This window comes from Neofelis nebulosa, chromosome 15, assembly GCF_028018385.1.
Source record: "Neofelis nebulosa isolate mNeoNeb1 chromosome 15, mNeoNeb1.pri, whole genome shotgun sequence".
Classification (NCBI taxonomy): Eukaryota; Metazoa; Chordata; class Mammalia; order Carnivora; family Felidae; genus Neofelis; species Neofelis nebulosa.
In genome coordinates this window covers 9274605-9300944 of record NC_080796.1, presented here as the reverse complement: position 1 = coordinate 9300944, position 26340 = coordinate 9274605, and the positions used below count along the sequence as shown (strand labels likewise).

The 26340-nt window shown below is 59.3% G+C and overlaps 1 protein-coding gene across 4 annotated transcripts; it reads right to left on the bottom strand.

Annotated features, from left to right (window-relative positions):
* Positions 1-23016, bottom strand: PSEN2 (presenilin 2). 4 transcript variants are annotated; one of them, XM_058700163.1, is made up of 13 exons: positions 22901-23016; positions 16737-16819; positions 16190-16225; positions 11720-11880; positions 9864-10078; positions 8973-9165; positions 8087-8154; positions 6972-7192; positions 6233-6331; positions 3866-3949; positions 3396-3497; positions 2575-2693; positions 1-1265 (listed from the first exon to the last, which is right to left on the bottom strand). In XM_058700163.1, exons 4-13 carry the CDS (start codon positions 11858-11860, stop codon positions 1110-1112), a joined length of 1398 nt encoding a protein of 465 aa, XP_058556146.1. In that variant the 5' UTR covers positions 11861-11880; positions 16190-16225; positions 16737-16819; positions 22901-23016; the 3' UTR covers positions 1-1109. The 4 variants fall into 4 exon arrangements, with proteins under 4 accessions (XP_058556146.1, XP_058556144.1, XP_058556147.1 ...); XM_058700161.1 differs by lacking the exon at positions 16190-16225; XM_058700164.1 differs by lacking the exon at positions 16190-16225 and having other exon boundaries at positions 8973-9114; positions 22901-23015.
* Positions 23017-26340: the final 3324 nt, after the last annotated feature.

Sequence of the window (26340 nt, the reverse complement as noted above, 5' to 3'; positions counted from 1 at the left end):
TCGAAATACACGATTTTATTCTCTCGCGACAAATACACAGCTGCAGGGCACCTACGTCATTTCAGGAACAAGGACACGCGGCCGCGGTCAGGACGGCACCCACAGGCCTGTGTTTGCTCGGCTGCCCCAGGGCTCGGGCCCGGCCGGAAGCTTCGCTGAGATTCTCTCTGTGGCCCGGGATGATGCGGAGGGGAAAGGGAGACGCCGGCCAGTCCACTCTCCCCTCATGGCACCCCGAGGTGGCCGCAGAAGGGATGACAGTGGGGCTCTCGAGTGCGGCCCCAGGGCACGTTGGTTCATCCAGGCACCGCACTGCTGCTCTTGGTGACAAGACAGCGGGGCCAGCGCGGGGGGTCTGCCCAGGGCCAGCAGCCCCGCACACGTCCGAGCTCCGGGCCGTCGGGCGCCCCTCGCCCCGCACACCCCAGCTGAGGAAGCTACCTGGAGAGATGACTGCAGACGGGGCCGTTAGCCCCTCTCCTGGGTGCGTCCTCCCTCCGAGCCGGGAGCACACGTCCTCCCACGAGCGGCCACGAGACGCGTGGGGTGGGAGGGCTCGGCGCTTAGAAACGGACCGAATCCAGCATTCCAACAGGATTCACTTATTTATTGATTTTGATATTAAGCCACTTCACAGCAGTAACTGCCGGAACGAGAACAGGACCCGGCTTCTAAAGGTAATAAAATAACGACGACGTCACAGACAGAAGCACTGGGGACATTCCACGCAGGGCACGCTGGCTTCCTTCTGCAGCCACAGCGGGCAGGTGCTCAGCGCCATCCCAGCACGGACTCCTGGTCCCTTCCTTCGCCTTGGCCCGCGGAGCACCCCGGGCTGTGGTGCCGGGCCGGGCGGCCTCGCCACACCGTCTTCGTCCACACGGCCGTCCTCGGTCCCTCGGTCGGTGAGCCGTGCTCCAGTGACCAAACAACTAGAGCCAAAAAGCTGCTTCTTCCTCTTCGCCAAGTGAACACGACACTCCCTTCTCTTTCTTTCTCGTCAAGGAAAGAAAAGTCTCAGAGACGTATGGCACTAGACCGGGACACTACGCGGGGGGCACCCGTCACGACCCGCCCGGGGCCGCCAGCCCACGGCGCCCGGCCCGCCGTCAGATGTAGAGCTGATGTGAGGCCAAGGTGTCCATGAAAGGGCGCACCAGGTTGTCCGTGGAGAAGTAAAAGATGAGGCCGAAGGTGATGGAGATGGGGAGGGCGGGCAGCGCCTTCTTGAACACGGCCAGCAGCAGGAGGGTCAGACACAGACCCTGCGGGACACGGAGGGGAGGGGAGGGGAGGGGAGGGGAGGGGAGGTCGTGACCGGTGCAGATGCGGGGCGGAGGTGGGGGCGGTTAGCGACGTCGGGCCCCCCCCACCCAGGACTCAGCACTGGTGTGGGGCCCACCAGACGACAGCCCGACCCCTCCTCTTCCCGGGTCCTCTCGAGGGCTCACCCCCGTGTCACAGCCCGCGTGAGCCCGACTCCCAGAGCGGCCCTGCTCTACCAGACTCCAGCTACGGCGGTGACACGTGTGACCAGTGACAGAGGCCTCCCCTGGGGGACGTCTGTTTATAAAGAACCAGATGAGGGGCGCCTGGGTGGCTCAGTCGGGTTAAGCACCTGACTCTTGATTTCGGCTCAGGTCCTGATTTCACAGTGGGTGAGACGGAGCCCTGCATCGGGCTGTGTGCAGACAGCGCGCCAGCCTGCTCGGGATTCTCTCTCTCCCTCTCTCTCTCCACCCCTCCCCTGATCTCATTCTCTCTCAAGATAAATTTAAAAAAAGAATTCTAAACAAAAAAAAAAAAAAGAGAGAACCGGACGAGCTCCACTGAAAAGCCAGCGAGGGTCTCAGCAGCTGGCACCAGAGGGGCACCGAAGCCACATGACCCGCGGCCTCGGAGGTGGGTGCCCATCCTGCCCTGCCCCTGCCCACGTGGGCTGTGGTCCAGGGAGGGGCGGGGCTTCGGGTCAGTCCTGAGGTGGAGAAGCGTGGGGGTCCACTACCCCCCCACCCCCCCGAACACACGCTGTGGACAGACAGAACCCCTCCACCTCACTGTGCCCCGCGACCCCCCCCCTTCATCGGGGCAGAGCTTGGGTATACGCCACTCAGAGCCTCCGCCGCTCAGAGCTGCGGTCTCTCAGGACCTGTCCCCCAGTATGGGTATCTGGCCACGTTAAGGGACTCTAGGGACCCGCAAGCTTCTGGGGTTCAGAGCACCCCATGGTGTCTGGGGGGCGTGGAAGGCATCAGAGACCAGAGCTCAAGCCACAGCCTGCCCCTCCCCAGCTCTGTGCCGACGGGCACGGCCCGCAACTTCTTCCCGGTTCCGAGAACCTCGGCTCATCACCCCACCTCGCAGGCGTCGTGAGACCGCACGGGGCTGGCCAAGCCCCTGGCACCACCGCGTGCCTGGTCGGTAACACGGGAGCCCCTCAGCCAGGCCTCCCCTGCTCGGAGCCTCCCGTAAGCCCTGCCCGGCCCCGCGTCATCACTCCGCCCCTGCAAGGGACTCGGCACCTGAAAATCCCCCTGGGACCAGGGCCCCCCACGAAGTCCCCGGGCCACTCACAATGAGGATGGCCACAAAGCACGCCAGCGTCGTGTTCCAGTCGCCGCTGCCCGTGGCCGCCGCCTTGCCCACCAGCACGCTGTAGAAGATGAAGTCCCCCAGGCCGAGCTTCACGCCCCCTGTGCGGGGAAGACAGAGCGAGCCGGTCAGTGTCGGGAGCCCCAGACGGCAGATGCCAGCTCACAGCCCAGCCCCTCCGCTGGATCCGGGGGCCCCGGGGGGCCCCAGTCCTGGCTGTCCCAGAACAGCAGCAGCCGGCAGGAAACGGGGCCCTCGGACGGGCTGACCTGCCGTCTGGGCTGTGAAAAAGCTGGCATTTCTGACAATTCAGGGAATTGGCCCTTAGCTGAGTAAAAAAGAGCAAATATAACGTGCTGTCGGGGGTCGGCAGGAAGCCATACGATTTAGGGCTGAGTTTAAGTTACACGTTTTTGTACGAAATCCCACCACCTTTGAGGATGCGTACGATGCCCAGAGCTCGTCGGGTGAGCCTTCCCCTTAAAAACAGAGGAGCGTGGCTGCTAATTAGCTGACGTCTCACCGACAGTGAACGCGAGCTCGCACATCGGCCAGAGCACTTGTTAACAGGGTGAGAGTTCACCGCGGACGATAAAACTGTCTGACGAACGCGCCTGCTGCCTGGTCTCCTCTCTCTCCCTCCTCCCGGCCATAGGGGCTCCTCCTCCAGCTGTCACTGCTGCTGCCGTCTCTGATGTAAAAGGGGGCTTCTCCCCACCACCCTCCCCTGCCTCCAGGGAGCCCGTCTCACCCCCCGCCCGCACCCTGAGCGCGCGCGGACCACCTGGGCACAGATGACTTACTTTCCTCTTCTTCCTCCAGGTCGTCCCCGGGGTAACCAGGCAGCGGGGGCTCAAAGACTTCGGGGTACGAGGGCTCACCAAAACTGTCATAGGAGTCTTCCTCTGGGGGTCCGAGAACGTGACCGTCATTGCGTGAGGCAGGTGCACGGGAGAGAGACAAAAGTCTGGTCAGAGGGATCTGGGATCTGTGGGGAACCGGCCTGAGCCCGGGGCTCCCTGCCCTCACCCCACTGGCCGGGCCAGCCCAGCCCTGAACAGAGAGGAACCTTCTGGCACACACCCAAGGGAAGGGAAGGAGGCCAACGGGCTGAGGCACAGGCTCTAAGTCCCACCTGCTCCATCCAGGAGGGGGCTTTCCCCTCCTGCCCCCCACCCAGGGTGGGGGGGTGGGGGGGTGGGGGGAGCCAGGCCAGGCCGGGTGCAGGGCAGCAGGCCCGGGCGAGGAGAGGCTGCCAGCCTGCGACACTCACCCATCTCTGGGTCGTAGGGCAGCTGAAGGGCTCCCTGGGAGGAGGGGTCCAGCTTGGCCATGCCCACCGTCCACACCATGGCGGCTGGGGAAGGAGACGAGGGGTGGGGGGTGCCTCAGGTGCTGCCGACTACAGCTGCCCCCTGGCCGGGGAGGCAGCGTCCCCAGGAGGCCCGCGCGGGACCCCCACTTCCAGCCGGTACCGGCTTCCTCCCCTTGTGAGGAGGCCGCCGGGGGAGGGGCCCGGACACAGCCTTTCCTGGTCTTTTGGCGTGTGTGTGTGTGTGTGTGTGTGTGTGTGTGTGTGTGTATGTGTGTGTGTGTGTGTCTCCTCACGAAACCAATGACAAGGTCAGCAGGAAACAGTCCGGGGAACCAGCGGTGTTTCCGTCTCATGGTGGCAAAACACGCGTCACGCACACGGTACCCGCGTAACCTCCGTTAACTGGACGCTTCCTTAGCGGGAGGGGTGTTCACGGGCCCGAGCTGTTCCTCTGCCGGCACTCTCGGTACCTCGAGCACCCCCGTGTCCCCCCATTTCCCTGTTCTAGTTCTAAGAATCTGGCTCCTCCAGATGGATCACGGCGGGGGGTGGTGGTCACAGAATAGTTTCCTTTTTGTGACGGGCTGAATTCACTGGGCGCAGAGTCCTCGAGGATCATCCACGTGGCAGGTGTGAGAATCCCCTTCCTTTCAGGGGGCCGAACAGTAATTCGCGGTAGGGCGCCCCTCACCCGTCCTCCACATCTGTATGCACACACCACCCCGCGTCTGTGCGCGCGCACAACTCGTGCACCCGCATCTGTACGTGCGCACACCTTGCCCAGCCCACATCCGTACGTGCGCACCACGTCTCCTCCACCCACCTGACCCCTTTGCTACCCGGCAGACATCTGCTCGAGACCCTGCTTCTTCTGCTCCCTGTGGCGTAAGTCCAGGGTGGGATCACTGGATTTGGGGGGGGAGTACTGCCTGTGTGCTCTCTCCCTCTCTGGCCCGGTTCACTCTCCCCGTGTGAACTCAAGTCCCACGGGTCCGTACCCGTCTGGCCTCCCTAGCCATGAGCATGCTTTACCGGGAACATTCTCCACGGGGGGCGGGGGGGGGGGGCCGCCGTCTCCTCCCCCGACGTGGCAGCCCCCGGCCCTTTCAAGGTTCGGATCCACAGCACTCTCACCACCCATACCACGGCCACTGCAAACCTGCCTCCAAGATATCTCCAGACTCCACCCGCGCCTCACCGCCTCTCCCGCTGCCCTGGGGCCGGCGCCCGCCCTCTCTCCGGGGGGGGGGGGGGGGTCATTCTGTCCCAGACCCGGCTCCACTTCCGCCCCTGACCCCATGCCTTCTGTTCTCCCTTCCCGCCACCGGTGCGATCCCACTAAGATGTAACGTCAGGTGGGTCTGAAACCTTCCAGGGGCACGAAGCTCACTCGGGAGGAAAAGCCATGTCCCTACCGTGGCCTGCGGGGGCCCAGCACATCTGGACCTGCCCCTGCCCCCTTCTGCCCCCGCCGGCTCCGTTCCCAGCACTCCGGGCCTTCGCCTGGCGTTCTGTCCCCGGGTTTTCCCGAGGTAGGTCTCTGGTCAAATGTCACCTTATGACAGAGGCTTCTTTGACCACCTTCTGCAAGACAGCACCCCCACCACCCTGAAGTGCTCAGGTCCCCCACCGAGTCATCCTTCCACCGAGCGCTCGCCTCCTGACGTATTGTCGCCTGCTTAGCTGCGGCCTCCCCTCCGGGAACGTGCGCCCCCAGAGCCCGGAGGCGGCGAACGCACGTCAGGGCACCGCCTCAGCATTCTCACACATGGTCTCTGCTCCTCCCAAGAGCGGGCCTAGAACGTGCTTTCACGCTGGGGACCACCTGCCCTGGCTCCCACCACAAGCTCCGTCCTGCCTTCGAGATTCTGCCCTGGCACTCGGCAGCCAGTCTGTAAAGTGTTCCCCATGAGGCCAGGGCACCGCAAAGCAGGGACCCGACACACACCCGCTGAATCCATATAAACACCCAGATCCCTGCCCGGCGGCCAGATGCGCGCACTCCCGTGTCCCTTCCCTTCGGAGACTTTAACAGCCACGGAACTGTCAAGGGAGCCCAGTGAAAAGCAAGTGCACCCTGCACCCCAGACCCCTGCCCTCAAGAGCCCCTCTCCAAAGTACCCTCTCAGGGGGTGCCTGGGGGGCGCAGTCGGTTAAGCGTCCGACTTTGGCTCAGGTCATGATCTTGTGGTTCGTGAGTTCGAGCCCCGCGTCAGGCTCTGTGCTGACAGCTGGAGCCTGCTTCGGATTCTGTGTCTCCCTCTTTGCCCCTCCCTTGCCCACGCGCTGTCCCTCTCTCTATCTCTCTCAATAATAAATACTCACAGGAGTATATCAGGGCAGGGAATATGGGCTCGTTTCTCTCCTGGGCCGTTTCCACCAGCATTCTCAGTGGCCCTTTGGGGCACAGCACAGCCACGAGATCTGGGAGAACAAAGACAGCCGGGACGTGTTACAAGTGACATTTATTTCCAAGCAGCCCCAGAGAGGAGCCGGCCCGCTAACACCAGGGCACAGGCGAGGCTCGGAGCATGTCCTGCGTGCCAGCTCCCAGCCCCCGGTTTCCAGCCATAACCCCGAGAGTCTGTGCTGGCTGAAGCCCAGAACGGGGTCTCAACGGGCGGCCTGCAAACGAGGAATCGCCGTGTGGCTCGGGGACCCCGATGGCCGGCTTGCCATCCGACTTCCCTGAGCCTCGGATTCCTCACCCTCAGATGGAAGTCACGGCACCGGGGACAGAATCACACCAACGCTTGTTACACGGCAGCTAACGCTTTGGGTGCTCGGCATTTACAGGGTCCCATGGCCGATCCCACGGCCGAGGACGTAGGAGCAAACTGCTTCCAGGGTGTCGCGAGCGCTCACCGGATGCGCGATTATCAGTGGCCACGTCAAGCGCCCGCGTCTCACGAAGGCGAGCCTCTCAGAGGGGAGACCACCCACCCAGCTTTCTTCGGGGAGGGGGGCACTTTTCAGCGCCTGCCACTCGCGTGCACCAGTGAGGGGGACTCGACCCGGACGCAGCCCCCGCCCGCAGCCTCGAGGCCCGCCTGAGCCCGCCTACCGTACACGGAGATGGCACCCAGGATGACCCACGCGGACCACTCCGGAAGGTACTTGATGAACACCAGGGCCATGAGGGCGCTGATCATGATGAGGTAGGCCTGCTGCAGGACCAGGGGGCCCTTCCAGTGGATACACACCATGCCCACCGCCCCGAAGTTCCAGACCGTCAGGAACAGCGTGGGGTAGTCCATGGCCACGTTGTAGGTCTTGAGCACCTCCCTGCGCGACCAAGGGCCAGCCCGTGGGGCGGGGAACTCGGTGGAGACACCACACCCAACCAGACACAGTTCGACACTCCCAGCTCCTCAACCATGAAGTCCCAGCCCGGGTTTTTCCAACCTCTGGCTTCACTCGCCAATCTCCCCTTCCCCGTTTCTGTGAGCCCCACAACCACCCACTTGAAGTATTTTCCGGAACGAGGTGGGGAATGTATACCAACGTCTCATCCTTGGACTGGCCCCCGTAAACGTGTGCCGGCACAGCCTGGAGGACCCCGTGCCCAGGAAAAAGGTCCTTGGCAGAGGGTTTTCCCGTCCCTCCAGTCCCTTTGGGCCCCTGGGTCAGGCTGAGAGCTCAAATCGAGGGCAAGAGAGCACATCACTTTTCACACGAACAAGGAAGCACCCAGGCCTGGCCCAAAGTGGAGAATGTAAACTTTAGGGGATGTATATCCCTCTTGGGTTCACAGAATTCGTCCTCCGTGCTCATTTGTTTTAAATCAGCAACCGGGGGCGCCTGGATGGTTCAGTCGGCCGAGCGTCCGACTCTTGATTTCAGCTCAGGTCCTGATCCCAGGTCGTGGGCTTGAGCCCCTTTTGGAGCCTGCTTAAGATTCTCTCTCTCCCTCTCTCTCTGCCCCCGCCCCCTGCTCACTCACGTTCTTTCTCTCTCTCTCTCTCTCTCTCTCAAATAAATCTAAATCGTCCATCAGGAACCAGGTAGGGATGGAGAGGCTTGCCGGGAGCGCCACTGACGCATGTCGAGGCCGCGGGAGGAGGGGTCGGAGGCCTGGCTGTAGGAGCGGCGACAGGGGCGAGCGAGAGTCTGGAGCCTGCCAGGCACCCCTCCCCGCCCTGGTCCTCGAGGAGCCTGCTGCCCGCAGGGGGCACTTACCCGAGGTAGATGTAGGTGAAGAGGAAAAGCAGCATCAGCGAGGACATGATCAACCAGCCGTGTATAAACTAGACAACAGAAACGGGCAGAATGACCACGGGCCCCCAGCTTCTCGGGACTGACCCCCAAGCCTCCGAATCTTCGTTAGGCCCCTCTGGGACTACGCTGGAAGGCACTGGGTGGCTGTGTGACAGATTGAGGGGGCAAAGAAATTCACGGAGTTCTCTCAAGGTCACCCGGCAGGTGGATGGGGTGAAAAATCCCTCAGGTCCAAGCAGCCAGACCCCTGTTCCCTCACTGAGAGACAGGACGTACTGGACAACTGTCACCTATAGGCGTGGCCCTAGGCTCCGGGGAGGCAGCCAGCGGGGTTCCTGACCATGGCGAGGGCTGTCAGCCGATAAACATATAAATGTATTGACAGGTAGTCACAAGGGCTGCGGAGAAGAAAACGGCAGGACAAAGGGACAGGAGACTCACTGGGACGATGCCTGTGCGATGGGGCCAGGGTGGCCCCCACTGGGGCCTCTGCTCGTCCGCTACCCCCTGGGCCCCGGCTGCAGCCACGGGGCGCGCCCGTCAGCACGACCCCTGCACACCCAGCCCAGGGGGAAACGAGAAGGGCAAATAAACCTGCCGGGGAGGCGAGGGGCGGGGTGAAGGGAGCCTGAAACAGAACATCTCGCTTCTCCCAACACTGCGGGGAGGGACCCAGGCAGGTGGGATTCTGCGTCCGATCAAAGGACGGTGACGGCGGGTAGGCAGCGCAGGGTGGGGCGAAAACCGGCTTCTGCTCTGCAGCGGGCCACGCCGCCAGCCACAGGCGGCTCCGCGAGCGGTGCGGGGCCGGCGGGCAGGACAGGGCGGCCGCAGGCCAGGCACTCACCTTGTAGCAGCGGTATTTGTAGAGCACGACCAAGAAGATGGTCATGGCCACAATGACACTGATCATGATGAGGGTGTTGAGCACGGAGTTGAGGAGGCGCTGGCCCACGGAGGGCGTGTCCTCGGTGAATGGTGTGTAGATGCTGAGGGAGACGGCGGGCTGCAGACTCTGCTCCCTGCCTGCTCCATAGGGCCTGCCCACGAGCCACCCAACCTCAGCCTGGTGCCCGAGACCCAGGGGGCAAGGAAGGGGCCCCCCCAGGCCTCCCCCTCCCCCAGACCCACCCCACGGCCCCTCCCCCAGATGCCTCCTCCCCACCGCCCAGGGCTCCTCCCCCTCCCCAGGTGCTCTCCCACCTACCCCAGGCTCCCCCTCCCCGAGCCCTCCCCACTCCTGTTGGCCAGGGCACCCGCAAACACCCACCCCAGCCCAGGGCTCACTGGCCGCTTCCCCCACCCCGCCTGACACAGGCCAGCAGCTGCACTCGGGAGGCCCTCCGCCAGCCCCTTGCTCTGGCCCTGTCCACCAGGGGCTGCCCACGGAGGGCCCCACCTGTTCTGGGACCCCAGCCTGCCACCCCCGACCAGCCTGGGCGGGGGGCCGTCCCCCTCTGCTCCTCTCTTTGAAAAAACCAACCCCAAATGAAAGGTAAGCTCCCGAACTAAAAACAGTAACAAGGTTTGAAGGAGGCAGTCGGCAACCCCAGAGGAGCGACAGCCCCAGAGGAGCGGGTGACCCCCAGAGGAGTGGTGACCCCCAGAGGAGCGGGTGACGAGCAGAGGCGGGCCTCTCGCTGCCGCCCCTCTGTGCTCTTTTCACTGCAATGATCGAAACCTCCCTCGAGAGGCTGCAGGTGCCGTGAACCCGACCCCCCCCTGTTCCCCGACTTACAGCTGTCCGTTCTTCTCCGTATAGAAGCGCACGGACTTGATGGTGGCCACCACCACGATCATGCACAGCGTCACCGGCACGAACAGCATGATCACGTGCTTCGCCCCGTATTTCAGGGTCAGCTCCTCCTCCAGGCCTGACGGCTGCCCCGGGACCCCCCCGCAGACGTAGTGGTCAGGGTCCTCGTCAAAGTCGTCCTCGCTATCCTGGCCTCTCTGTGGAAAGCCGCAGGGTGAGGGCCACGGGATGCCCCAGCGCTGGCCTGCCGACGTAGCGCACGGGCGTCTTGTGACAGGAAGCTAGGAGTTTTAATGCTGCCTCGCGGAGGTTAAGAACGAGCTAGATGCAGGAGTGGGGCTGCACTTTTGAAAGGTTTACGAGGACATCTAGGGAAGACCCAAGGCCAGCACTCACCACCAAAAAAACGGGAAAGGGGCCACAGCAGCCACAGAAGAGGGCGGGCTGCAGGCCCAGGACGCGTGGCTAGTGGACCTGCAGCATGTCTAAGCATTGCCCCCCCCCCCCCCCCCCCCCCGCCTCAGTCCAGGGACTCAGATGCCACTCTGTTCTGGTCCGGTGGCCATACTGACTCGGGAGGCCGGCCAGGTGACAGAGGAGGAAGAAATGAAACGTTCCTGGTGGATAAACCACACTCTAGAACCGTCAGCGCACGTGGGAACTCTCTTTGATGGTAAGACACTGGGAATTTGCAGAGGAGGAACTTACTCTGGACTCCTGCCCACCCCCCCCCCCCAACCCCGCAGGAGGGCAGGACGCCCGCAGACGCTGGCCCAAGCCCCTGCAAGAATTTCTGTTTGGAAACCATGCGGATTCAGGGTCATCTGCGGCCTTGTTCGTTGATTAACCGCCAAAGACAAAACCAAGGGAAACAAAAATTCAAAATTACTGTGGCTTCAGTATCAGCTCTTTGCGGAGAGAATTCCAAGCCAGGCGCTCAGCTGAGAAGAAACAGAAAAGCCTAGACGAACGGGGATGGAGACAACTAAAATGCATGAAAGCCCCGGGAGACAAGGTGAAGGGGCCGTAAGGGTGGCCCCCGGTGGCCTTGAGTTGGCAGAGCTCAGAGGAGGGAAGGAGCTTTGACTTCGGCAGTGGGTCTGAGGCTGGCTGGAAGGGGAAATCCTGCGTTTTAAACACTAAGGGGCAAAATGGAGAAGGGGTTTCGAGCAAATTCAGATGTCGTTTTGCCCTGATGGGGAGGGAGGTGGTGAGGTTGGGAGGCTCTCCCCCAGAAAACCACCCCCTCTCCGTGATATTATAATCTCCTGCCCCGTGGGCTGCAGACGACATCAGAGCGTCTGTGCCCCGCCCCCCCCCCCCCCACAAATTCACACGTTGGACCCTAAACCCCAATGTGATAGCACTTGGAGGAGGAGGGCCTTTGGGAGGTGACCAGGTGACCTCATCCCGATGGGATGAGGGCCCTTATAAAGCCCCACCCAGAGCTCCCCAGCACCCCCCCTCCCCACATTGCTGGATCTGCCAGCACCTGAGCTCGCACTTCCCAGCCCCCTGAACAGTGAGGAAGACGTCGCTGTTGTTGATAAGCCCCCACTCTACGATACCCCGGCCCCTACCCTCCACAGTGCCTCCTGCCCCCCTCTGCCTGTGCTAAGGAAGGGGAGCCCGCGCTGCTGGGACCGGGGGGGACAGAACCATGCAGCCCGAGGCAGACCGTGGGCCCCGAGGCCGACCAGGGCCCACCGTGTGACCGTGTGACCAGTCCTCGCCTGCACGGTTCCCGCCCTCCCGCGTCGGGGAGCGTGGGTTCCAGCCTTGAGGTCCAGGAACCCAGGGGCTGGGTTCGAGGCCTGTGGCCGCCGGTGATTACCTACCCACTGGTCGGCACCCTCTCCGTCCTCCAAGCCCTGCCTGTCCTCCTGGCAGCAGCGTGGCGGGGGGCTCTCGGCTGACATCAGGGACGCCCTCTCGTCACACACTTCCTCCTCGCTGTCAGAGGCCATGAACGTGAGCATGGCCCTGCCTCGGGAAGCGCCTGCAAAACGGAGCACAGGGGGCCTCACTCCAGCTTCCTGCAGGGCCAAGGCAGCAGAGGGCTGGGGGTGTGGCCCGAGGACCCGGGACGCGGGTCCTCCCTGACAACCGCCCAGGACACGCATGTCCAGTGGCTTCCCAGGGGCCGCCTGCGTGGCTGGCACAGACCCTCGGGGGGAACGGCCTGAGGAGATCCAGGCCACGGGTGAAACACCCCACGACAAAAGTCGAGGCCACTCCAAACCGCACGCTCGTTCGTCCGATCAACAAACATCCACTGAGCACCGACATTGTGACATCAACCATAAACCTGCTGGGCTCCACGGATGTGAAGATGAACAAGAAACACTACCATCATCCAAAAACAAAACAAACAAACCAACTCGGGGCTCAGCCAGTGGAGCGTCCGACCCTTGATTTCGGCTCAGGTCATGATCTCAGTTTCCTGGTTTCGAGCCCCACCTCGGGCCCTGAGCCGACAGTGTGCAGCCTGCTTGGGATTCTCCCTCCTCCTCTCTCTCGGCCCTCCCCTGCTTGTGCTCTCGCTCTCTCTCAAAATAAATAAGCTTTAGGAAACATTGGGGAAAAAAAAAAAAAAAAGACCAACAATCATCCAACGTGACCGGTTACATAACCTAAGCGTTCACCAAGAGGTACAGAAACCCAAAGGAGGGAGTCCACCTCAGAGATCAGGAACGTCTTCTAAAGAAGCCACCAGCCCAGACGGAGACAGAATGTTCCAGGTGGGAGGAAGGGCAGACGGCGCGAAGAAGGAACGTGCCAGTCAGGGCCGTGGAGGTGTGAGGGCCTCCTGTGCCACGTGAGGGGGTGTCCGGTCCCCCCGGAAGACAACGGCGGGAGGTGGACAGACGCTGACTCACGGGCAGCAGGGTGGATGCCCGTGAGGGGACCGGACCCTGAAAGGGCTGGGCGGACGCCGGTCAGCCCTGGATGTGGGGGAGAAACACAGGACAGGGTCCGAGATGGCAGCCAGGCAGGGAGCCCCGGGCAGGGGACAAGCCCGTCTCAGCGAAAGATGGAGTCTGGTCCAGGAACCAGTTGAAAAGGGTCAGGGAGGGGCATCTGGGGGGCTCAGTCGGTTAAGTGCCCGACTTCGGCCCAGGTCACGATCTCGCGGTTCGTGAGTTCGAGCCCCGTGTCCGGCTCTGTACCGACGGCTCAGAGCCTGGAGCCCACTTCGGATTCTGTGTCTCCCTCTCTCTCTGCCCCTCCCCTGTTCACACTCTGTGTTTCTCTCTCTCTCAAAAATAAATAAACATTAAAAAAAGGGGGAGGGTCTGGGGTGCAGGGGAGCCGCAAGACCACGCGGGATGGGCATGTGCGTGTGTACCTGTGTGTGTGTGTGTGTGTGTGTCTGAGAGAGAGGAAGTACAGCTGAGGGCAGGACCTCAGGGAAGGCCAGGCCGGAGAGTCTACACAGCAGGGATGCCTGCCCCCACCTCACTGTGCTGTCCCCAGCTGGAGTGTCCTTACAGCAGCAGGACGGGAAGCCAGCAAGGCAGAAGGGCCTAGAAGAGCGTCAGACAACCCCTGGTGGACCAGGCTGTCCCTGCCTCCCCCTGGGCAGGCCTGCTCTCCCACCGACGCCGCCAGAGGCCGTGGGGACGCTGAGAGTGCACGCGACCGTGCGGCCGCCCCCGGAACGTGTGATTTCCACACAAAGCAGGTGCCTTCTACCGTCAGCCAGCTCTGCCCTATTTGAAGCCGGTGACGGGGGCCGTGGCCAGGGTGACTCCTGAAGGGACCCCACCTCCATCCCCCACCTGTGGGCACAAGGCAGAGCCCACACCCCTCCTGAGGCTTCACGATGAGCCAGCTCCCCTGACCCAGGGCAGACAGACAAAGACCACGTGACCTCACTCACAGGCAGACTTTAAGAGACAGAACAATCGAACATACAAAGAAACCAGCCTTAAACCCGGAGCCCAACAGGGGGGTTGCTGGGGGGAGGGGCGAACAGGTGAAGGGGAGTAAGGGACAGTGGACGGGAGGCACACTGAGACACGTACGGAATTGTCGAATCGCCACAGTATACAGCCGGGGCTGATATTACACCGCCCTTCCATTATACTTCCATAATAAAGAAAAACAAAAGCTCTAGCAGCAGAGGAACAGAAGCGCCAGAACAGGGAGGGGCAAGCTTCTGCAGTCAAGATCAAGATCGAGATCGGGAGGGGTTGCCCCCCTCCCAGGGAGGGGCAAGGGCTGAGGCCAGCGGCGAGGGGCCAGCCAAGGCTTCTGGGCAGAAGCAGGTGTCCACGGTGAGCTTTACGAAAGCAGTGTGCCAGCAGCACCCTCGGGAGGTGGGGGGCTCCTCCCGCTTCGCTGCAAGCCCCCCCTCCCCAGCACCAGCCTCAGCTCAGGGTCACAGGAGGGCGACTAGACCCGGGCACCAGCCCCGTCTGGGGGGGGGGAGGGGGGGCGGGGGAACACGGCTCAGCAGCCCCAGCACGCTGCAGGGCCTGGGAAGTTTCAGGCTTCGTTCCTTCATGTGTGGTGACGAAAAACACCGTCTGGTACAGGTCTGGGCGGGGGGGGGCACCTCAAAGTCCTCCCCCTGCGAGTCTCGGTGTCCAAATCCTGAACAAACAGCAGCTTGGACCCGGCAGCTGTCATCACCCATGGCGGCAGCCGTGAGTTCAGTCTCACGCAGGGAGGGGCACCCGAGACGAGAGCTGGTGGCGTCTTCCCAGGCTGGATCATGACACCCCGTCCGGAGCAGGGCCGCGGGTGGGATGGGCACGACACGGCATTTCCCGGCAGTCACTTCTAGGGATGTGAGTTAGCAGTACAGTCTCCCTCCTCTTCCTCCCAGGCCCCCCGGGGTGCCTGTGACTGGTCTGAGCAGGGGCTGGAGGGACAGACCTAGGGTCCCCACATGCAGAGCATCACAGAAGGCAGGGGGCAATCTCAGCCTTGAGAACCACAGCAGCCACAGCATCGTGGGGGCGGGAGGAGGGGAAATGTACCGAGAACAGAGACACTTCTTCAAAGGAAAAGGGGAGTTGCTTGGGGAGGGTGAGGACAGAGAGGCGGGGACCAAGTCCTGGGGTGCCTGGGGGCTCCGTCGGTTAAGCATCTGACTCTAGATTTCAGCTCAGGTCGTGATCTCACAGTTCATGGGTTTGAACCCCGCATCGGGCTCTGCGCTGACAGTGTGTAACCTGCTTAGGATCCTCTTTCTCTCTCTCTGCCCCTGTCCCACGCTATCTCAAAATAAGCATTAAAAAAAAAAAAAAGATCCTTCCAATTTCCATTTCTTCAGCCAGTGGCCAGCAGCTGGCAAGACATTCCCCAGAGAGCATTTCTGCCCCAGCGTTTCCCTGCTGTTGGGCAGGGGGCACTCACAGGCTGTCAGAGCTAATTCAGGTGTGGCACCCTCACTGGAAAGCAAATGCTCCCTGGGCAGATTCCTCCCTTATCCTGCTCTTTAAATGGCTCTTTAAATTCCTCCCAAGCCTTCCCTGAAGCCGGGCCCAAGACCCCCCAGGAGCGCAGGCCCTGAGGGGCTCCCTCAGCTGTCAGAGCAGGGGGGTCTATCTAATCACAACCTTCTGGGCCTGGTGGCCGGGGGTCACAGGTGAGGTGCCTCTCAGAGCCCTCAACACCTGACAGAGGACGCAGGACTCGGGAAGGTGCTGCTTCTCAAAGTGGCCCAGGCCACCTGGGGCAGGGGTGGGGGGACACCGAGCACAATGACCGGGGAGCCGGGCACTGCTGTTTGTCCCCATTTCACAGTTGAGGAAACAGAGTCTAAGACGTGAGAGGTTCAAAGTTACCCTGAACCCAGCAGTCAGGGTCTGCACTCTGAACACCGTGCTAGACCACTTACTGGAAGTGTGGATCCCCAGCTCCGTTCCAACCAAAGGTCCGGGGGTCTGCACTTTGAGACGGTCGCTGGGTGACCGTAGGCTGCAGTCAGACCTTCCCTGGGGCTGCCGGGCCCTGGAACCCAAGCCCAGCTGCCCCCGGGCCCCCAGCGCAGGGATCCAGTCCACCTCTCTGTCCCTGTCCCTGGCGCGGCTCAGTCGGGAGTGAAAGAAGGAACAATGCCTTCTCCTGAAAACCGTCTGACCAGAGGGTGGCTGGGGAAGCAGAGGGACAGCCACCCACGGGACCAGGAAAGCGGCAGGGGGAGAAGGCAGTTCCCAGTGGAGAAAGTGCCCAAGCATTTGCCCACTGGGGACAAGAACGGGGAAAAAGTGGACTCAAAACACCTCCAGCACCGCCAACGGGACCGGCCTTTCTGAAGGCAGTAGAGATCGAAAGCTTTAAAAAAACATCCATACCTTTTGGTCCTGAAATGCCACTTCTCAGAATTTGTCCTAAGAAAATAATAAAAGATTTCCATAAAGACCTGTTTGCTGTGGACGTTTCTAACTGTAAAAACACTGACATGCCAGAAACCCTGTCCTGTGACCTGTCCATCTGGTGAGGTTTATCCCACGACTGCTTAAAACGTCACTCCAGAGAACAGTTCACAACAGGAAACAACGCGACAGGAAACCCCAGGTAATAGACACGAAACTTCATACACAACCGTTTGAATTTTCTCAGAAAGCGAACGTATTTGAAGGACTGGCCAGATACAGCGGTTACCTCTGGATGCGGAGACCGTGGGTCACCCCGCGTTTTCCTGCATCTCCCACACCTCTTACACACATGGATCGTCTGTGGTTTTATTTTGTAAGCCGTTAATTTTTCAGTGGGAAATACCAAGTAGCAACTTCCTTCCCGTCTGCGCTCTCCTGCGTCCCCTCGCTGGACTGGGGCGCGGGGCGGGGGGCAGGTGGGCCCCGGGGTCACTGTCCTCCTCCTCAGAGCCCCCCTTTTTACCTGGCTCCTGGAGAACAGAGCAGCTGGCAGACACTCCTCCGGTTTCTCAGTCAGAACTGAAGCCTGATGCAACTCTGAAATCCCTGGAGGGAAAATCACCATCACCACCCAAATGTACGCGGTTGGACAACCTTTATGCTTGGTATTTGTGCACATCAGAGCGCCGGTGACGTCAAAAACAACCGGCCTGGGAGGCTGACTCCACCAGGCGGGGGTGGGGCCGATCGGCTCTCCCGCTGGTGGCAGAGTCCTACCAGCCACATAGCACATAGCAACCAGCCCTCCGCGCTGGAGGAGGGGGCCGAGGAAGGCAGGCGCAGAGGGCGGACGGGAGCGGGGGGGGGGGGGGGGGGGGGGGGGGGGGGGGCAGCCCTTCCCAGGGACCGAGCTGCCGGAGGATACAAAACCCACACGCCCCGGAGGAGCCACCGAAGCCACCGCTTCCGCCCATTAATAGCTGAATGGGATCGAAAAGCTGAATTAGCCAAACCAGGGGAGTCTGACCCAGAGACTTCCCCCAACGTGCCTGTGTCAGCAGCTTCTGCGATTATCGAGGAAACCAGGAAACCCGGTGACCCAGCTTCCTCGACCTTCTTTCCATCGCAGAGACATGTGAAGGCTCTGACCTTAAAACGGGAGGCCAGGGGAGCTCAGTAGGAAAGAAGACTGTAAAACGCCATCGTAAACACCAGTGCCTCGCTGGAGAAAGAAAGGAGTAGAGCACTGCTCCCAAAGCAGATGGGGGGCGACTGCGTTTACCACTGATGCGGCTACGGAGACAGGTCAGGGTCCTGGTACCTGCCGTCCTTCTGCAGTAGGCCTAACCGGCCGAGGAGCCCTCTCCTTCAGAGAGGGTGGCGTGGGTCTAAACAGACCGCTTTCTGTGGTCACGAGGCTGCCTCCCAGCACTCCCACGACTGCCCGGAGGCTCTCGCCTTATACCAGGGCAGGGTTTACCAGGGAGAGAAAATTCCCTTAGAAGCCCCCACACCTTCCCTCCCTGCCTGCCTGTCCCCGCTGGCCCTGGGCAACTGACCAGGTATTTGGCCCTGGCTGACCGTCATCCATCTGTCCATCCACCCCAGCCCTTACCGTGACGCACGTCACTTGCCGGAAGGTTCTCCCAACACCGGGAGGCAGCCTCGGCCAGAGTCCCGTAGGGACCCAGATCAGAGGCCGCAGGGGACCCTGATGGGGCCTCCTGAACCTCGACCCAGGCTCTGTATTTACCTCTGCCTGCCCTTTTCTGCCCGGAACTGTCTAGGCCCCATGAAGCTTTCTCTTGTGTCGTGAAGCAGCCTGGGAAGGGGGCAGTTTGGGGAAAGGGGTAGAGGTCTGGCCCTAACATGCCACCTTTGAGTAAGACCCAGGAAAAAAAGGTTATGTTTTAAACAAGAAGCAGCAATCCGATCACCCAGCTGTGGGATGTGAACCGCACACTCCCTGGCCGCGCAGCCTCAGACAATTTAACGTCACACGGCCGTCCCCTCTTCTGGAACAAACAGAACAGGCACACCTCGGGAGAGTGACGTGGAAAAGTAGAGATAATGTGTGAGGTGACTGGCACAGAGCAGGTGTTCGGCCAATAGCCGTTACAATGAAGACGAAAAGGAGGGGCACAGATAGAGCGAGAGGGGACAGGGACAGGGAAGCTGCTGACACCCCCCCCACCCCCCCCCGCGGAAAGCTACGGATGTGCTAAACCGCCAGGCACAAGGGTCGTCACCAAGGTCACCCTTCACCCAGCCCCCAGGGAGACACCGTTTCCACCTAGCCCCAGCCCGGGGCACTCTGGCAACATGAGCAACTTGTCAAAGGACAGGGCATGTCCACGGGACCGATGCCAGAGCTGGCAAGGACCTTAAAGGCCATCCGGTCAGTGCCCTATTTTGTACTCAGGAAACTGAAACCCAGAGGGACAAAAGGCAAGGCTGAAGTGCCATGACCAGAGCCACAGCGGCAATTTGGGTCTCGGGATGGCCGACCCGAAGTACTCGTGAGGCCCGCACACTCGGGGCGTGGCCGAGAGCTGCGGTCACACAGGCGGCCAGCACAGCACCCCGCGTGGGCTCTCTGGGGGCACCCCCATACTTAAAAGGCACGTGCCTTTGCCACGGGCAGGTGTGTGTCTTTACCACCCAGCTTCTCCGAAACACCGGCGAGAGGTCACAAATGCCTCCTGGTCACTGACTCACTCAGTCCCTCTCCTGCCCCCAACCCCACAATGCCAGCCTGGAGGCCTCTTCTGCTACTGGGGCTCCGCATGGTGGAGGAGGGCGGGGAGGGGGGCCGGGGGTGGGGACTCCCATGTGGGCGTGGCCTGGGGGGCAGGAGCCAGAACACTGCTTCCAGGGGTCAATTCAAAAGGGAAAGTGAGAGGGGCTCCTGGCTGGCTTAGTTGGCTAAGCATCCGACTCTTGATCTCAGCTCAGGTCATGATCTCACGGTTTGTGGGTTTGAGCCCCACGTCGGGCTCTGCACTGACAGCTCGGAGCCTGGAGCCCGCTTCCCATTCTGTCTCTCCCCCCCGCCCCCTCTCAAAAATAAATGAGTACACATTTCAAAAAAGGGAAAGTGAGAAAGCGTCCTGCAGCACCAGTGAATTAACCAGCGACAGTCACACAGTCACGTGTTCTGTGTGCCTCAAACCTGATTTACCAAGAATACTCCTGAGGCGAAAATTCTGGAGACCTGACGTTAACAGGAAAAACAATACAAACCTTCAACTCCAGCTTCCTGCCTCTGATGCTTTAATAAACGAACACATGGGCGTGCGTGGAGTGCTGTGAGGAAAGGCATTTGACAGTGGTGATCTCTGGGCTGAGAGCTGATGGGTGACTCTTTAAAAAAAAATGTTTCCTGAATTTTCTAGAGCAAACGCATGTTCCTTTCATCTCTACCAAGTCAAGACTGTGCTGGTTAAGGTACAGCAGAAAGGTGAGCGCCCTTTCCAATTTTCATCCCGTGCTCCAGAAGACCCCATTTTTGGCAAAGACGAGCCAGCCTCCTGGCATCCCAAGGACTGAAGACACTGAACAAAAATGATCTCCTCCCTGATGTCTGGTCTTTCCCGAAGAGTGACTGGAACTTTCTCTTTCCCCAGACTTTACCACGGCAGCCTCGCCATCCCCAGGCCTGGAGGCCAACGCTGATTACACTGAAGCCCATGCCCGATCCGACCAGCTCAAGGTGAGGAGAATTTTCCAGGCCCTGGCCAGAGACAGCCTGTGCCAGCCTCGGAGCCCTGACATTCCTTCCCTCAACCCTCCCCCAGCCACCGGAGTCGGGGAACAGGTGGAAATACTTGCAGAAACACGGGTTGTCCTGCCAGTCGCCAACTAAACAGTGTCCAAAAGTCAGAGCAACAGCTGAGAACAAGCCAATGATGTCTTCCGTAGAAACACGCATGTGACACCCCCCCCCCCCCCCCACCATGCACACTGCTTTGGTCTCTTTAAACAAATTTTTTTTTTCTTTTGCTCTATCAGGTAGTTACTAATGGAGAGCGCAAAAAAAACATCCTGGGGGGCGCCTGGGTGGCGCAGTCGGTTGAGCGTCCGACTTCAGCCAGGTCACGATCTCGCGGTCCGTGAGTTCGAGCCCCGCGTCGGGCTCTGGGCTGATGGCTCGGAGCCTGGAGCCTGTTTCCGATTCTGTGTCTCCCTCTCTCTCTGCCCCTCCCCCGTTCATGCTCTGTCTCTCTCTGTCCCAAAAATAAATAAAAAACGTTGAAAAAAAAAAAATTAAAAAAAAAAAAAAAAAAACATCCTGGGCAGTTGGGGCGCCCGGGCGGCTCAGTCGGTTGAGCGTCTCATTCTTGGTTTTGGCTCAGGTCATGATCTCACGGGTCATGGGTTCAAGCCCTGCATCAGGCTCCACGTTGACCACTCAGAGCCTGCTTGGGATTCTGTCTCTCCCTCTCCCTCCGCCCCTCCCCCCACTCTCTCTCTTCTCTAATACAATAGATTTTTGAAAATAAAAAAAGAAACGGGCGCCTGGGTGGCTCAGTCGGTTAAGTGTCCAACCTCGGCTCAGGTCATGATTTCGAGGCTCGTGAGTTTGAGCCCCACATCGGGCTCTGTGCTGACAGCTCGGAGCCTGGCACCTGCTTCCGTTCTGGGTCTCCCTCTCTCTCTGCCCCCTTCCTGCTCACTCTGTCTTCCTCAAAAATAAAAGTAACATTAAAAAATAATAGTAATAAAAACAGAAAAAAGAAATGTCCTGGGCAATAGTGCAGGAGTACGGGGGCAGGGGGCGCATGTGGGAACCTCCTGTGCAAAAACTCGAGAGTTAAAAACCCAGCCAGCTGGGTTCAAATCCCGGTGCTCAAATCCCAGGTGGCTTAACTCCCTGAACCTGTTTCCCATTCTCTAGAGGGTAAAAGTAATAGCAACCTCAGTGTGATCTGTGGTAACCACTGTCCCCAAAGGGCTTTTTCTCATATATGACAAACCCACAAAGTAAGACATGTTATGTCACGATCATCATGGGTAACTCAGAGGCCAAGGTAGGGGGAGTCTCTCATTTGGCAGACCCCTCCCCCCCACCACCGGGTGTGCAGTGGGGCTGTGAACAGCCATCGGGGAGCTGAGGGGAGGGGTGACAGGCATGGTGACCGGCACCAGGCCTCCTGTGAGTGGCAGCCTGTGGCCGGGCTCTTTCTTATCCCGCTCCTTCTCAAACAGATAGGATCCGGGCGTCTGTCTCCCGTGCACACAGCAAGTAAGACTACTGACTTAGTGCACACCTACTTCCACACCAAGCCTCCAGAATTTTCCCTGGAAACCTGAAACAACATCTATCCCACTCTGCAAAAACGCTCCACCAAAGCCCCACCCCAGTCCAGCCCGACCTAAAGGTGCCCTCACCCACCTGAGGAATGAACTTGGACAGCCAGCCCGCCAGCTCTGAACTGGCGCCAGGACCCACCCCCCTGCCGCTTCACCAGCGGGGCCCAGGACACACAGCTGTTGACACACCTCCCCGCTCCCACCAGGCCACCTTCACACGGAGGGAAACCTGAGCCTCCCACACCTGAAGCAGCTTATCCAGAGCCTTTAATTACTGCTGAAGGTCCTGGCTGCCAGCACTGGAGGCTCAGGCGTCTACAGAACGGACATCAAGGGCGTCGGTACCAGAAGCCCGGGTCTGTTCGGAGGGGGGACAGGCTGGGAAGCCCAGGCTGCCGATTCTGAGCCAGGCTGGCTCTGCAACTGCTGTGGATGGGGTGCTATCTCCATGCGTAAATGGGGGTGCTGTCGGCCCACCGACCAACGGTTCACACCTTAGAAAGGGGACACCCATTAATTCAATACACAGGAGCCCTTCATCCAGCTGTCAAAGGGCTGAGGCCCGGTGCCAGGGCTGGACAGCAGAGCGAGACGTCAGACAACGGGTTCTAAGCCTGGCTCTGCGCTATCCTACCTGGGTGGCCTTGGGCAGTCACGTTAGCTGTGTGGGCTGAGTTTTTTCATCGATAAAATTGGGGGCGGGGACTAGCCTCTGTGTCAGACTCCTTCAGCTTCAAAAGCTTGATTCTGGGAGTCTCCCCACGGCTGTAAGAGCCTGATAAAAACAGCCAAGCACCCCAGCACCGAGGACCACGATCGCGGTTCCAGGCCCCACCTGCGGTCGGTTCCTCCCCTGGGCGGGAAGACCCTCGCCTCCCCCTGCCCCGTGACGCAGAGCTCGGGGCCCGGTGCCGCAGGCCCACCGGACCGGGCGCCAAAGCGGTCCGAGCGCGGGGACAACGCCGGGCCCGCGCCTCCCAGACCCACGTGCGCTGCTCCTTTAAATGCCCGACCCTACGGCACCCCGCGCCGCGCCCACCCCCAGCGGCCCGGGCGGCGGGGAGGCGCACGCAGCCCGGCGCAGGCCGAGGCCTGGGGGCCGCTCCCCGCGCTCCGCCCACCCCCGAGGTCCCGGCCGGGCCCCGCCGCCGCTCCCCTGCGCGCTCCCCTCTGCGCTCCCGCGCCGGCCGCAGAGGCCGGACCCGGCGCGCGCACGGACTAAAAGCAGCTCAGCCGGGGCAGGGGCAGCCGCGACCCGCCGCGGCGAGGAGCGTGCGGGAGTCAGCGCCCGGTCTGCGGGTGGAAGCTGCACCCGGGCCGTCCGCTCGGCGCGAGACCCGGCCCGGCCCGCGCGCCCCAGCCCCGCCCGCTCACCTGCTCGGCCGCGGCGCTCCGGCGCTGTTTACGCGGCTGGCCGAGCGCCCGTCCGCCCGGGCCCTGGCGCCGGCGCAGACTCCGCCTCCAGCCCGCTCCCAGCCCCCCTGGCTCCGCCCCCGGTTCCTCCCCGGCTCCGGCTTCGGGCCGCCCCCAGCGCCGGCCTCGGCCCCGCCCCCGGCCCGGCCCCGGCCCTGCCTCCACCCCGGACTCTGGCTCCGCCCTCGGCTCCGGCCCGGGCCTCTGCTCGCCCCCCCTGGCCCGCCCCCGTTTCCTCCCCGGCTCCGGCTCCGCCCCCGGCTCCGGCCGGGGCCCTGGCTCACCCCGCCCCCGGGCCCGCCCTCTTCCCACCCCCCCCCCACCCCCCCCCCGCCCCCGGAGCCTGGCGCGCTGGAGGCGGAGGTGGGGTTCTCGGGGCGCGCCGGGGGCCTGCCTGCCGGGGTGGCGCCGTGGGGATGCCGAGGTATAACCTGGCATAGGACAGGGCGCTGACCTTAGGAGTGACGGGAAGTCCTGTGATCTCACAGGTGTCTGGCAGCTCTGCGGGGACCTTAGCTCATTTGCTCGAGAGGCATCTTTCCTTGTGGTGTTAGGTCCCCGCATCTCCCCCTTCCGCCCTCCCAACCCCCGCCCCGGCATTACTCACAATAAGGGAGCACTAGTGGCCTGGGGTGAGCTAACATTCTGAGAATTTTCCTGCTCTGTTCTCTAGAGCCTCAGAGCCACCAGGAGCTCTAGACAAAATTGTTGGGGAATGATATGGCTACCGATGACCTGAGAATTGGCCTAAGAATTCTGGATTTGGGGGTCCACAGGATGAGCTGAGATTGTCCATACTGTGACATTTCTGAGTGGCTTCCTTTTTTTTAATGTTTATTTATTTACTTCGAGGGGGGAGGAGCAGAGAGGGAGGGAGAGAACCCCAAAATGGATCGATCCCACAACCATGGCATCATGACTTGAACCAAAATCAAGAGTCCTGCCACTCAACCCACTGAGCCACCCAGGCACCCCTCGTTTTTGTAAGTTAGGGTAAAATTCGCATAACATTACATTAACCTTTTTAAAGTGTACAATTGGGGAGGGGCGCCTGGGTGGCTCAGTTGGTTAAGCCTCTGACTCTTGATCTGGCTCAGGTCATGATTTCATGGTGGTGGGATCCAATCCCAAGTACCACTCCATGCTCAGCATGAGATTCTCTCTCTCTCTGCCCCTCTCCCCTGCTTATGCACTCTCTCAAATAGAAAAATAATAATAAAATAAAAATAAATAAGTTTAAAGTGTACAATGGCATTTAGTACATTCACAGTGTTGTGAAATCCCAGCCACCTCCACCTAGTTCCAAAATCTTTCCATCACTCCCAAAACCTCCCGCTTGTTATTTAGTTTCTTCTGATCCCCTCTCCCCCAGTCTCTGGCAACCACCAAGCTACTTTTATCTCCGTGGATTTATCTATGGATTTATTTACCTATTTTGACATTTCAAAAAATTGAATCATACGGTATGTGACCTTTTGGGTCTGGCCTCTTTCGTTAGCATAATGTTTTCAAGATTCATCCACGTCATGGTATCTATTTGCCTTCATTCCTTTTTACGGCTAAACGATATTCTAGTGTGTGTATGTGCCAGAATTTGTATATCCATCCATTCGGTAATGGACATCTGGGCTGTTTCCTCCTTTTGGTTATGATCAGTCGTGCTACTGTAAACGTGTGTACATATATTTGAGTACCTTTTTCAATTATTTTGGGTACATACCTAGGAGTTGAATTTCTGGATCATATGGAAATTCTATGTGTAACTTTTTTTTGCGGGGCTTGAACTCATGACCCTGAGATCAAGACCTGAGATGACATCAAGAGTCGGATGCTTAACCAACCTCTATGTTTAACTTTTTGAGGAACCACCAAACTGTTTTCTGCAGAGGATGAGCCATTTTACATTCCCACCAGCAATCAATAGAGTGTTCCGGTTTCTCCATACCATCCAATGCTGTTATTTTTTATTTAGACAATAATAGAATAATAATTATCATCATCATCATTATTATTGCCTTCCTAGTGCATATGAAGGGGTACCTCATTCTGGTACCACTGTTAATTAGTGGTGGTGACCGTCTTTCGTGTGCTTGTTGGGAGAAACATCTAACAGAAAACATCTAATAGAAACATCTATTCAAGTCCTTTGCCCATTTTTAAATTGGGTTATCTTTTTGTTGTGGAGCAGTATGAGTTCTTTCCCTATCTGGATACCAGCTCCCTATCAGATAAAGTTTGCAAATCTTTTCTCCCATTCCTCGGGTTGTCTTTTCTGACTTTCTGATAATGTCCTTTACTGCACAAATGCCTTTAGTTTTTATTAAGTCCAGGGGATCGATTTTTTTCTTTCCTTGCTTGTGCAGTGTCATATCTAACAGTCTGTCATCAAACCCAAAGTCATGAACTTTTATCTCTATATTTTCTTCTAAGAGTTTTATAAGAGCACTTGTATTTCGGTGGTTGATCCATTTTGATTTAATTCTTGTATTATGGTGTGAGGCCTGGGACCAGCTTTATTCTTTTGCATATGGATATCCAGTTGTCCAGTACCCTTTGTTAAAGAGACTATCCTTCATAATTGCCAATAAAAACCCCAGACCCCAAGTAGAGACTAGACTTGTGCTCTTTTCCTTCATGACTCTCCAGGATTCTCCATCAGTATCTCTCTCTCTCTCTCTCTCTCTCTCTCTCTCTCTCTCTCTCTCTCTCTCCATATATACAGTAAAACCTTGGATTATGAGTAACTTGTTCCACAAGTGTTCCACAAGACAAGTAAACATTTCTCAGAAATTTCAACTTGATAAATGAGCGATACCTGGCGATATGAGTAGTATGTGACGCTGAATGTCACATGATCACAACTGAGCCAATGGTTCTTGAAATTTGCTTTGATATACAAGTGCTTTCGATGACAAGCATGTTTCTGGAATGAATTATGCTTGCAAACCAAGGTTTTACTATGTATATGTTTTTTTCAATAAACTCTGCTTTCATCTCAAATAAATAAATATAGATACTGCCCTTTCGCCAATAAATGGCCTTGGCCCCCTTGCCAGAAATCAATTAGCTATAGACAAATAGGAGAAACCAAATATTTTTAAAAGTCTGCTTCAATGCAAGCTAACCCAAGATGGAAATGGGGTGGGCCAGCATGTTGACAGACAAAATAATCTACAAATAACGATCCTTGATACATTAGGGAAATGAATTACAATGAACAAAATTATAAAATAATAAGTTCTTTAAAAGGGAAGGGCACTTAAGGATCATGACAAACTCCAACTCTAACTAACACATGAGTGCCCGCTGCAGAATCCTTAAGGAAGGACTACCCAGCCTGGTTTGTTGCTGTTTTGAGAGCATTCAGTGTTGTACTGTAGTGAGAGGTTGAATTTCAGCCC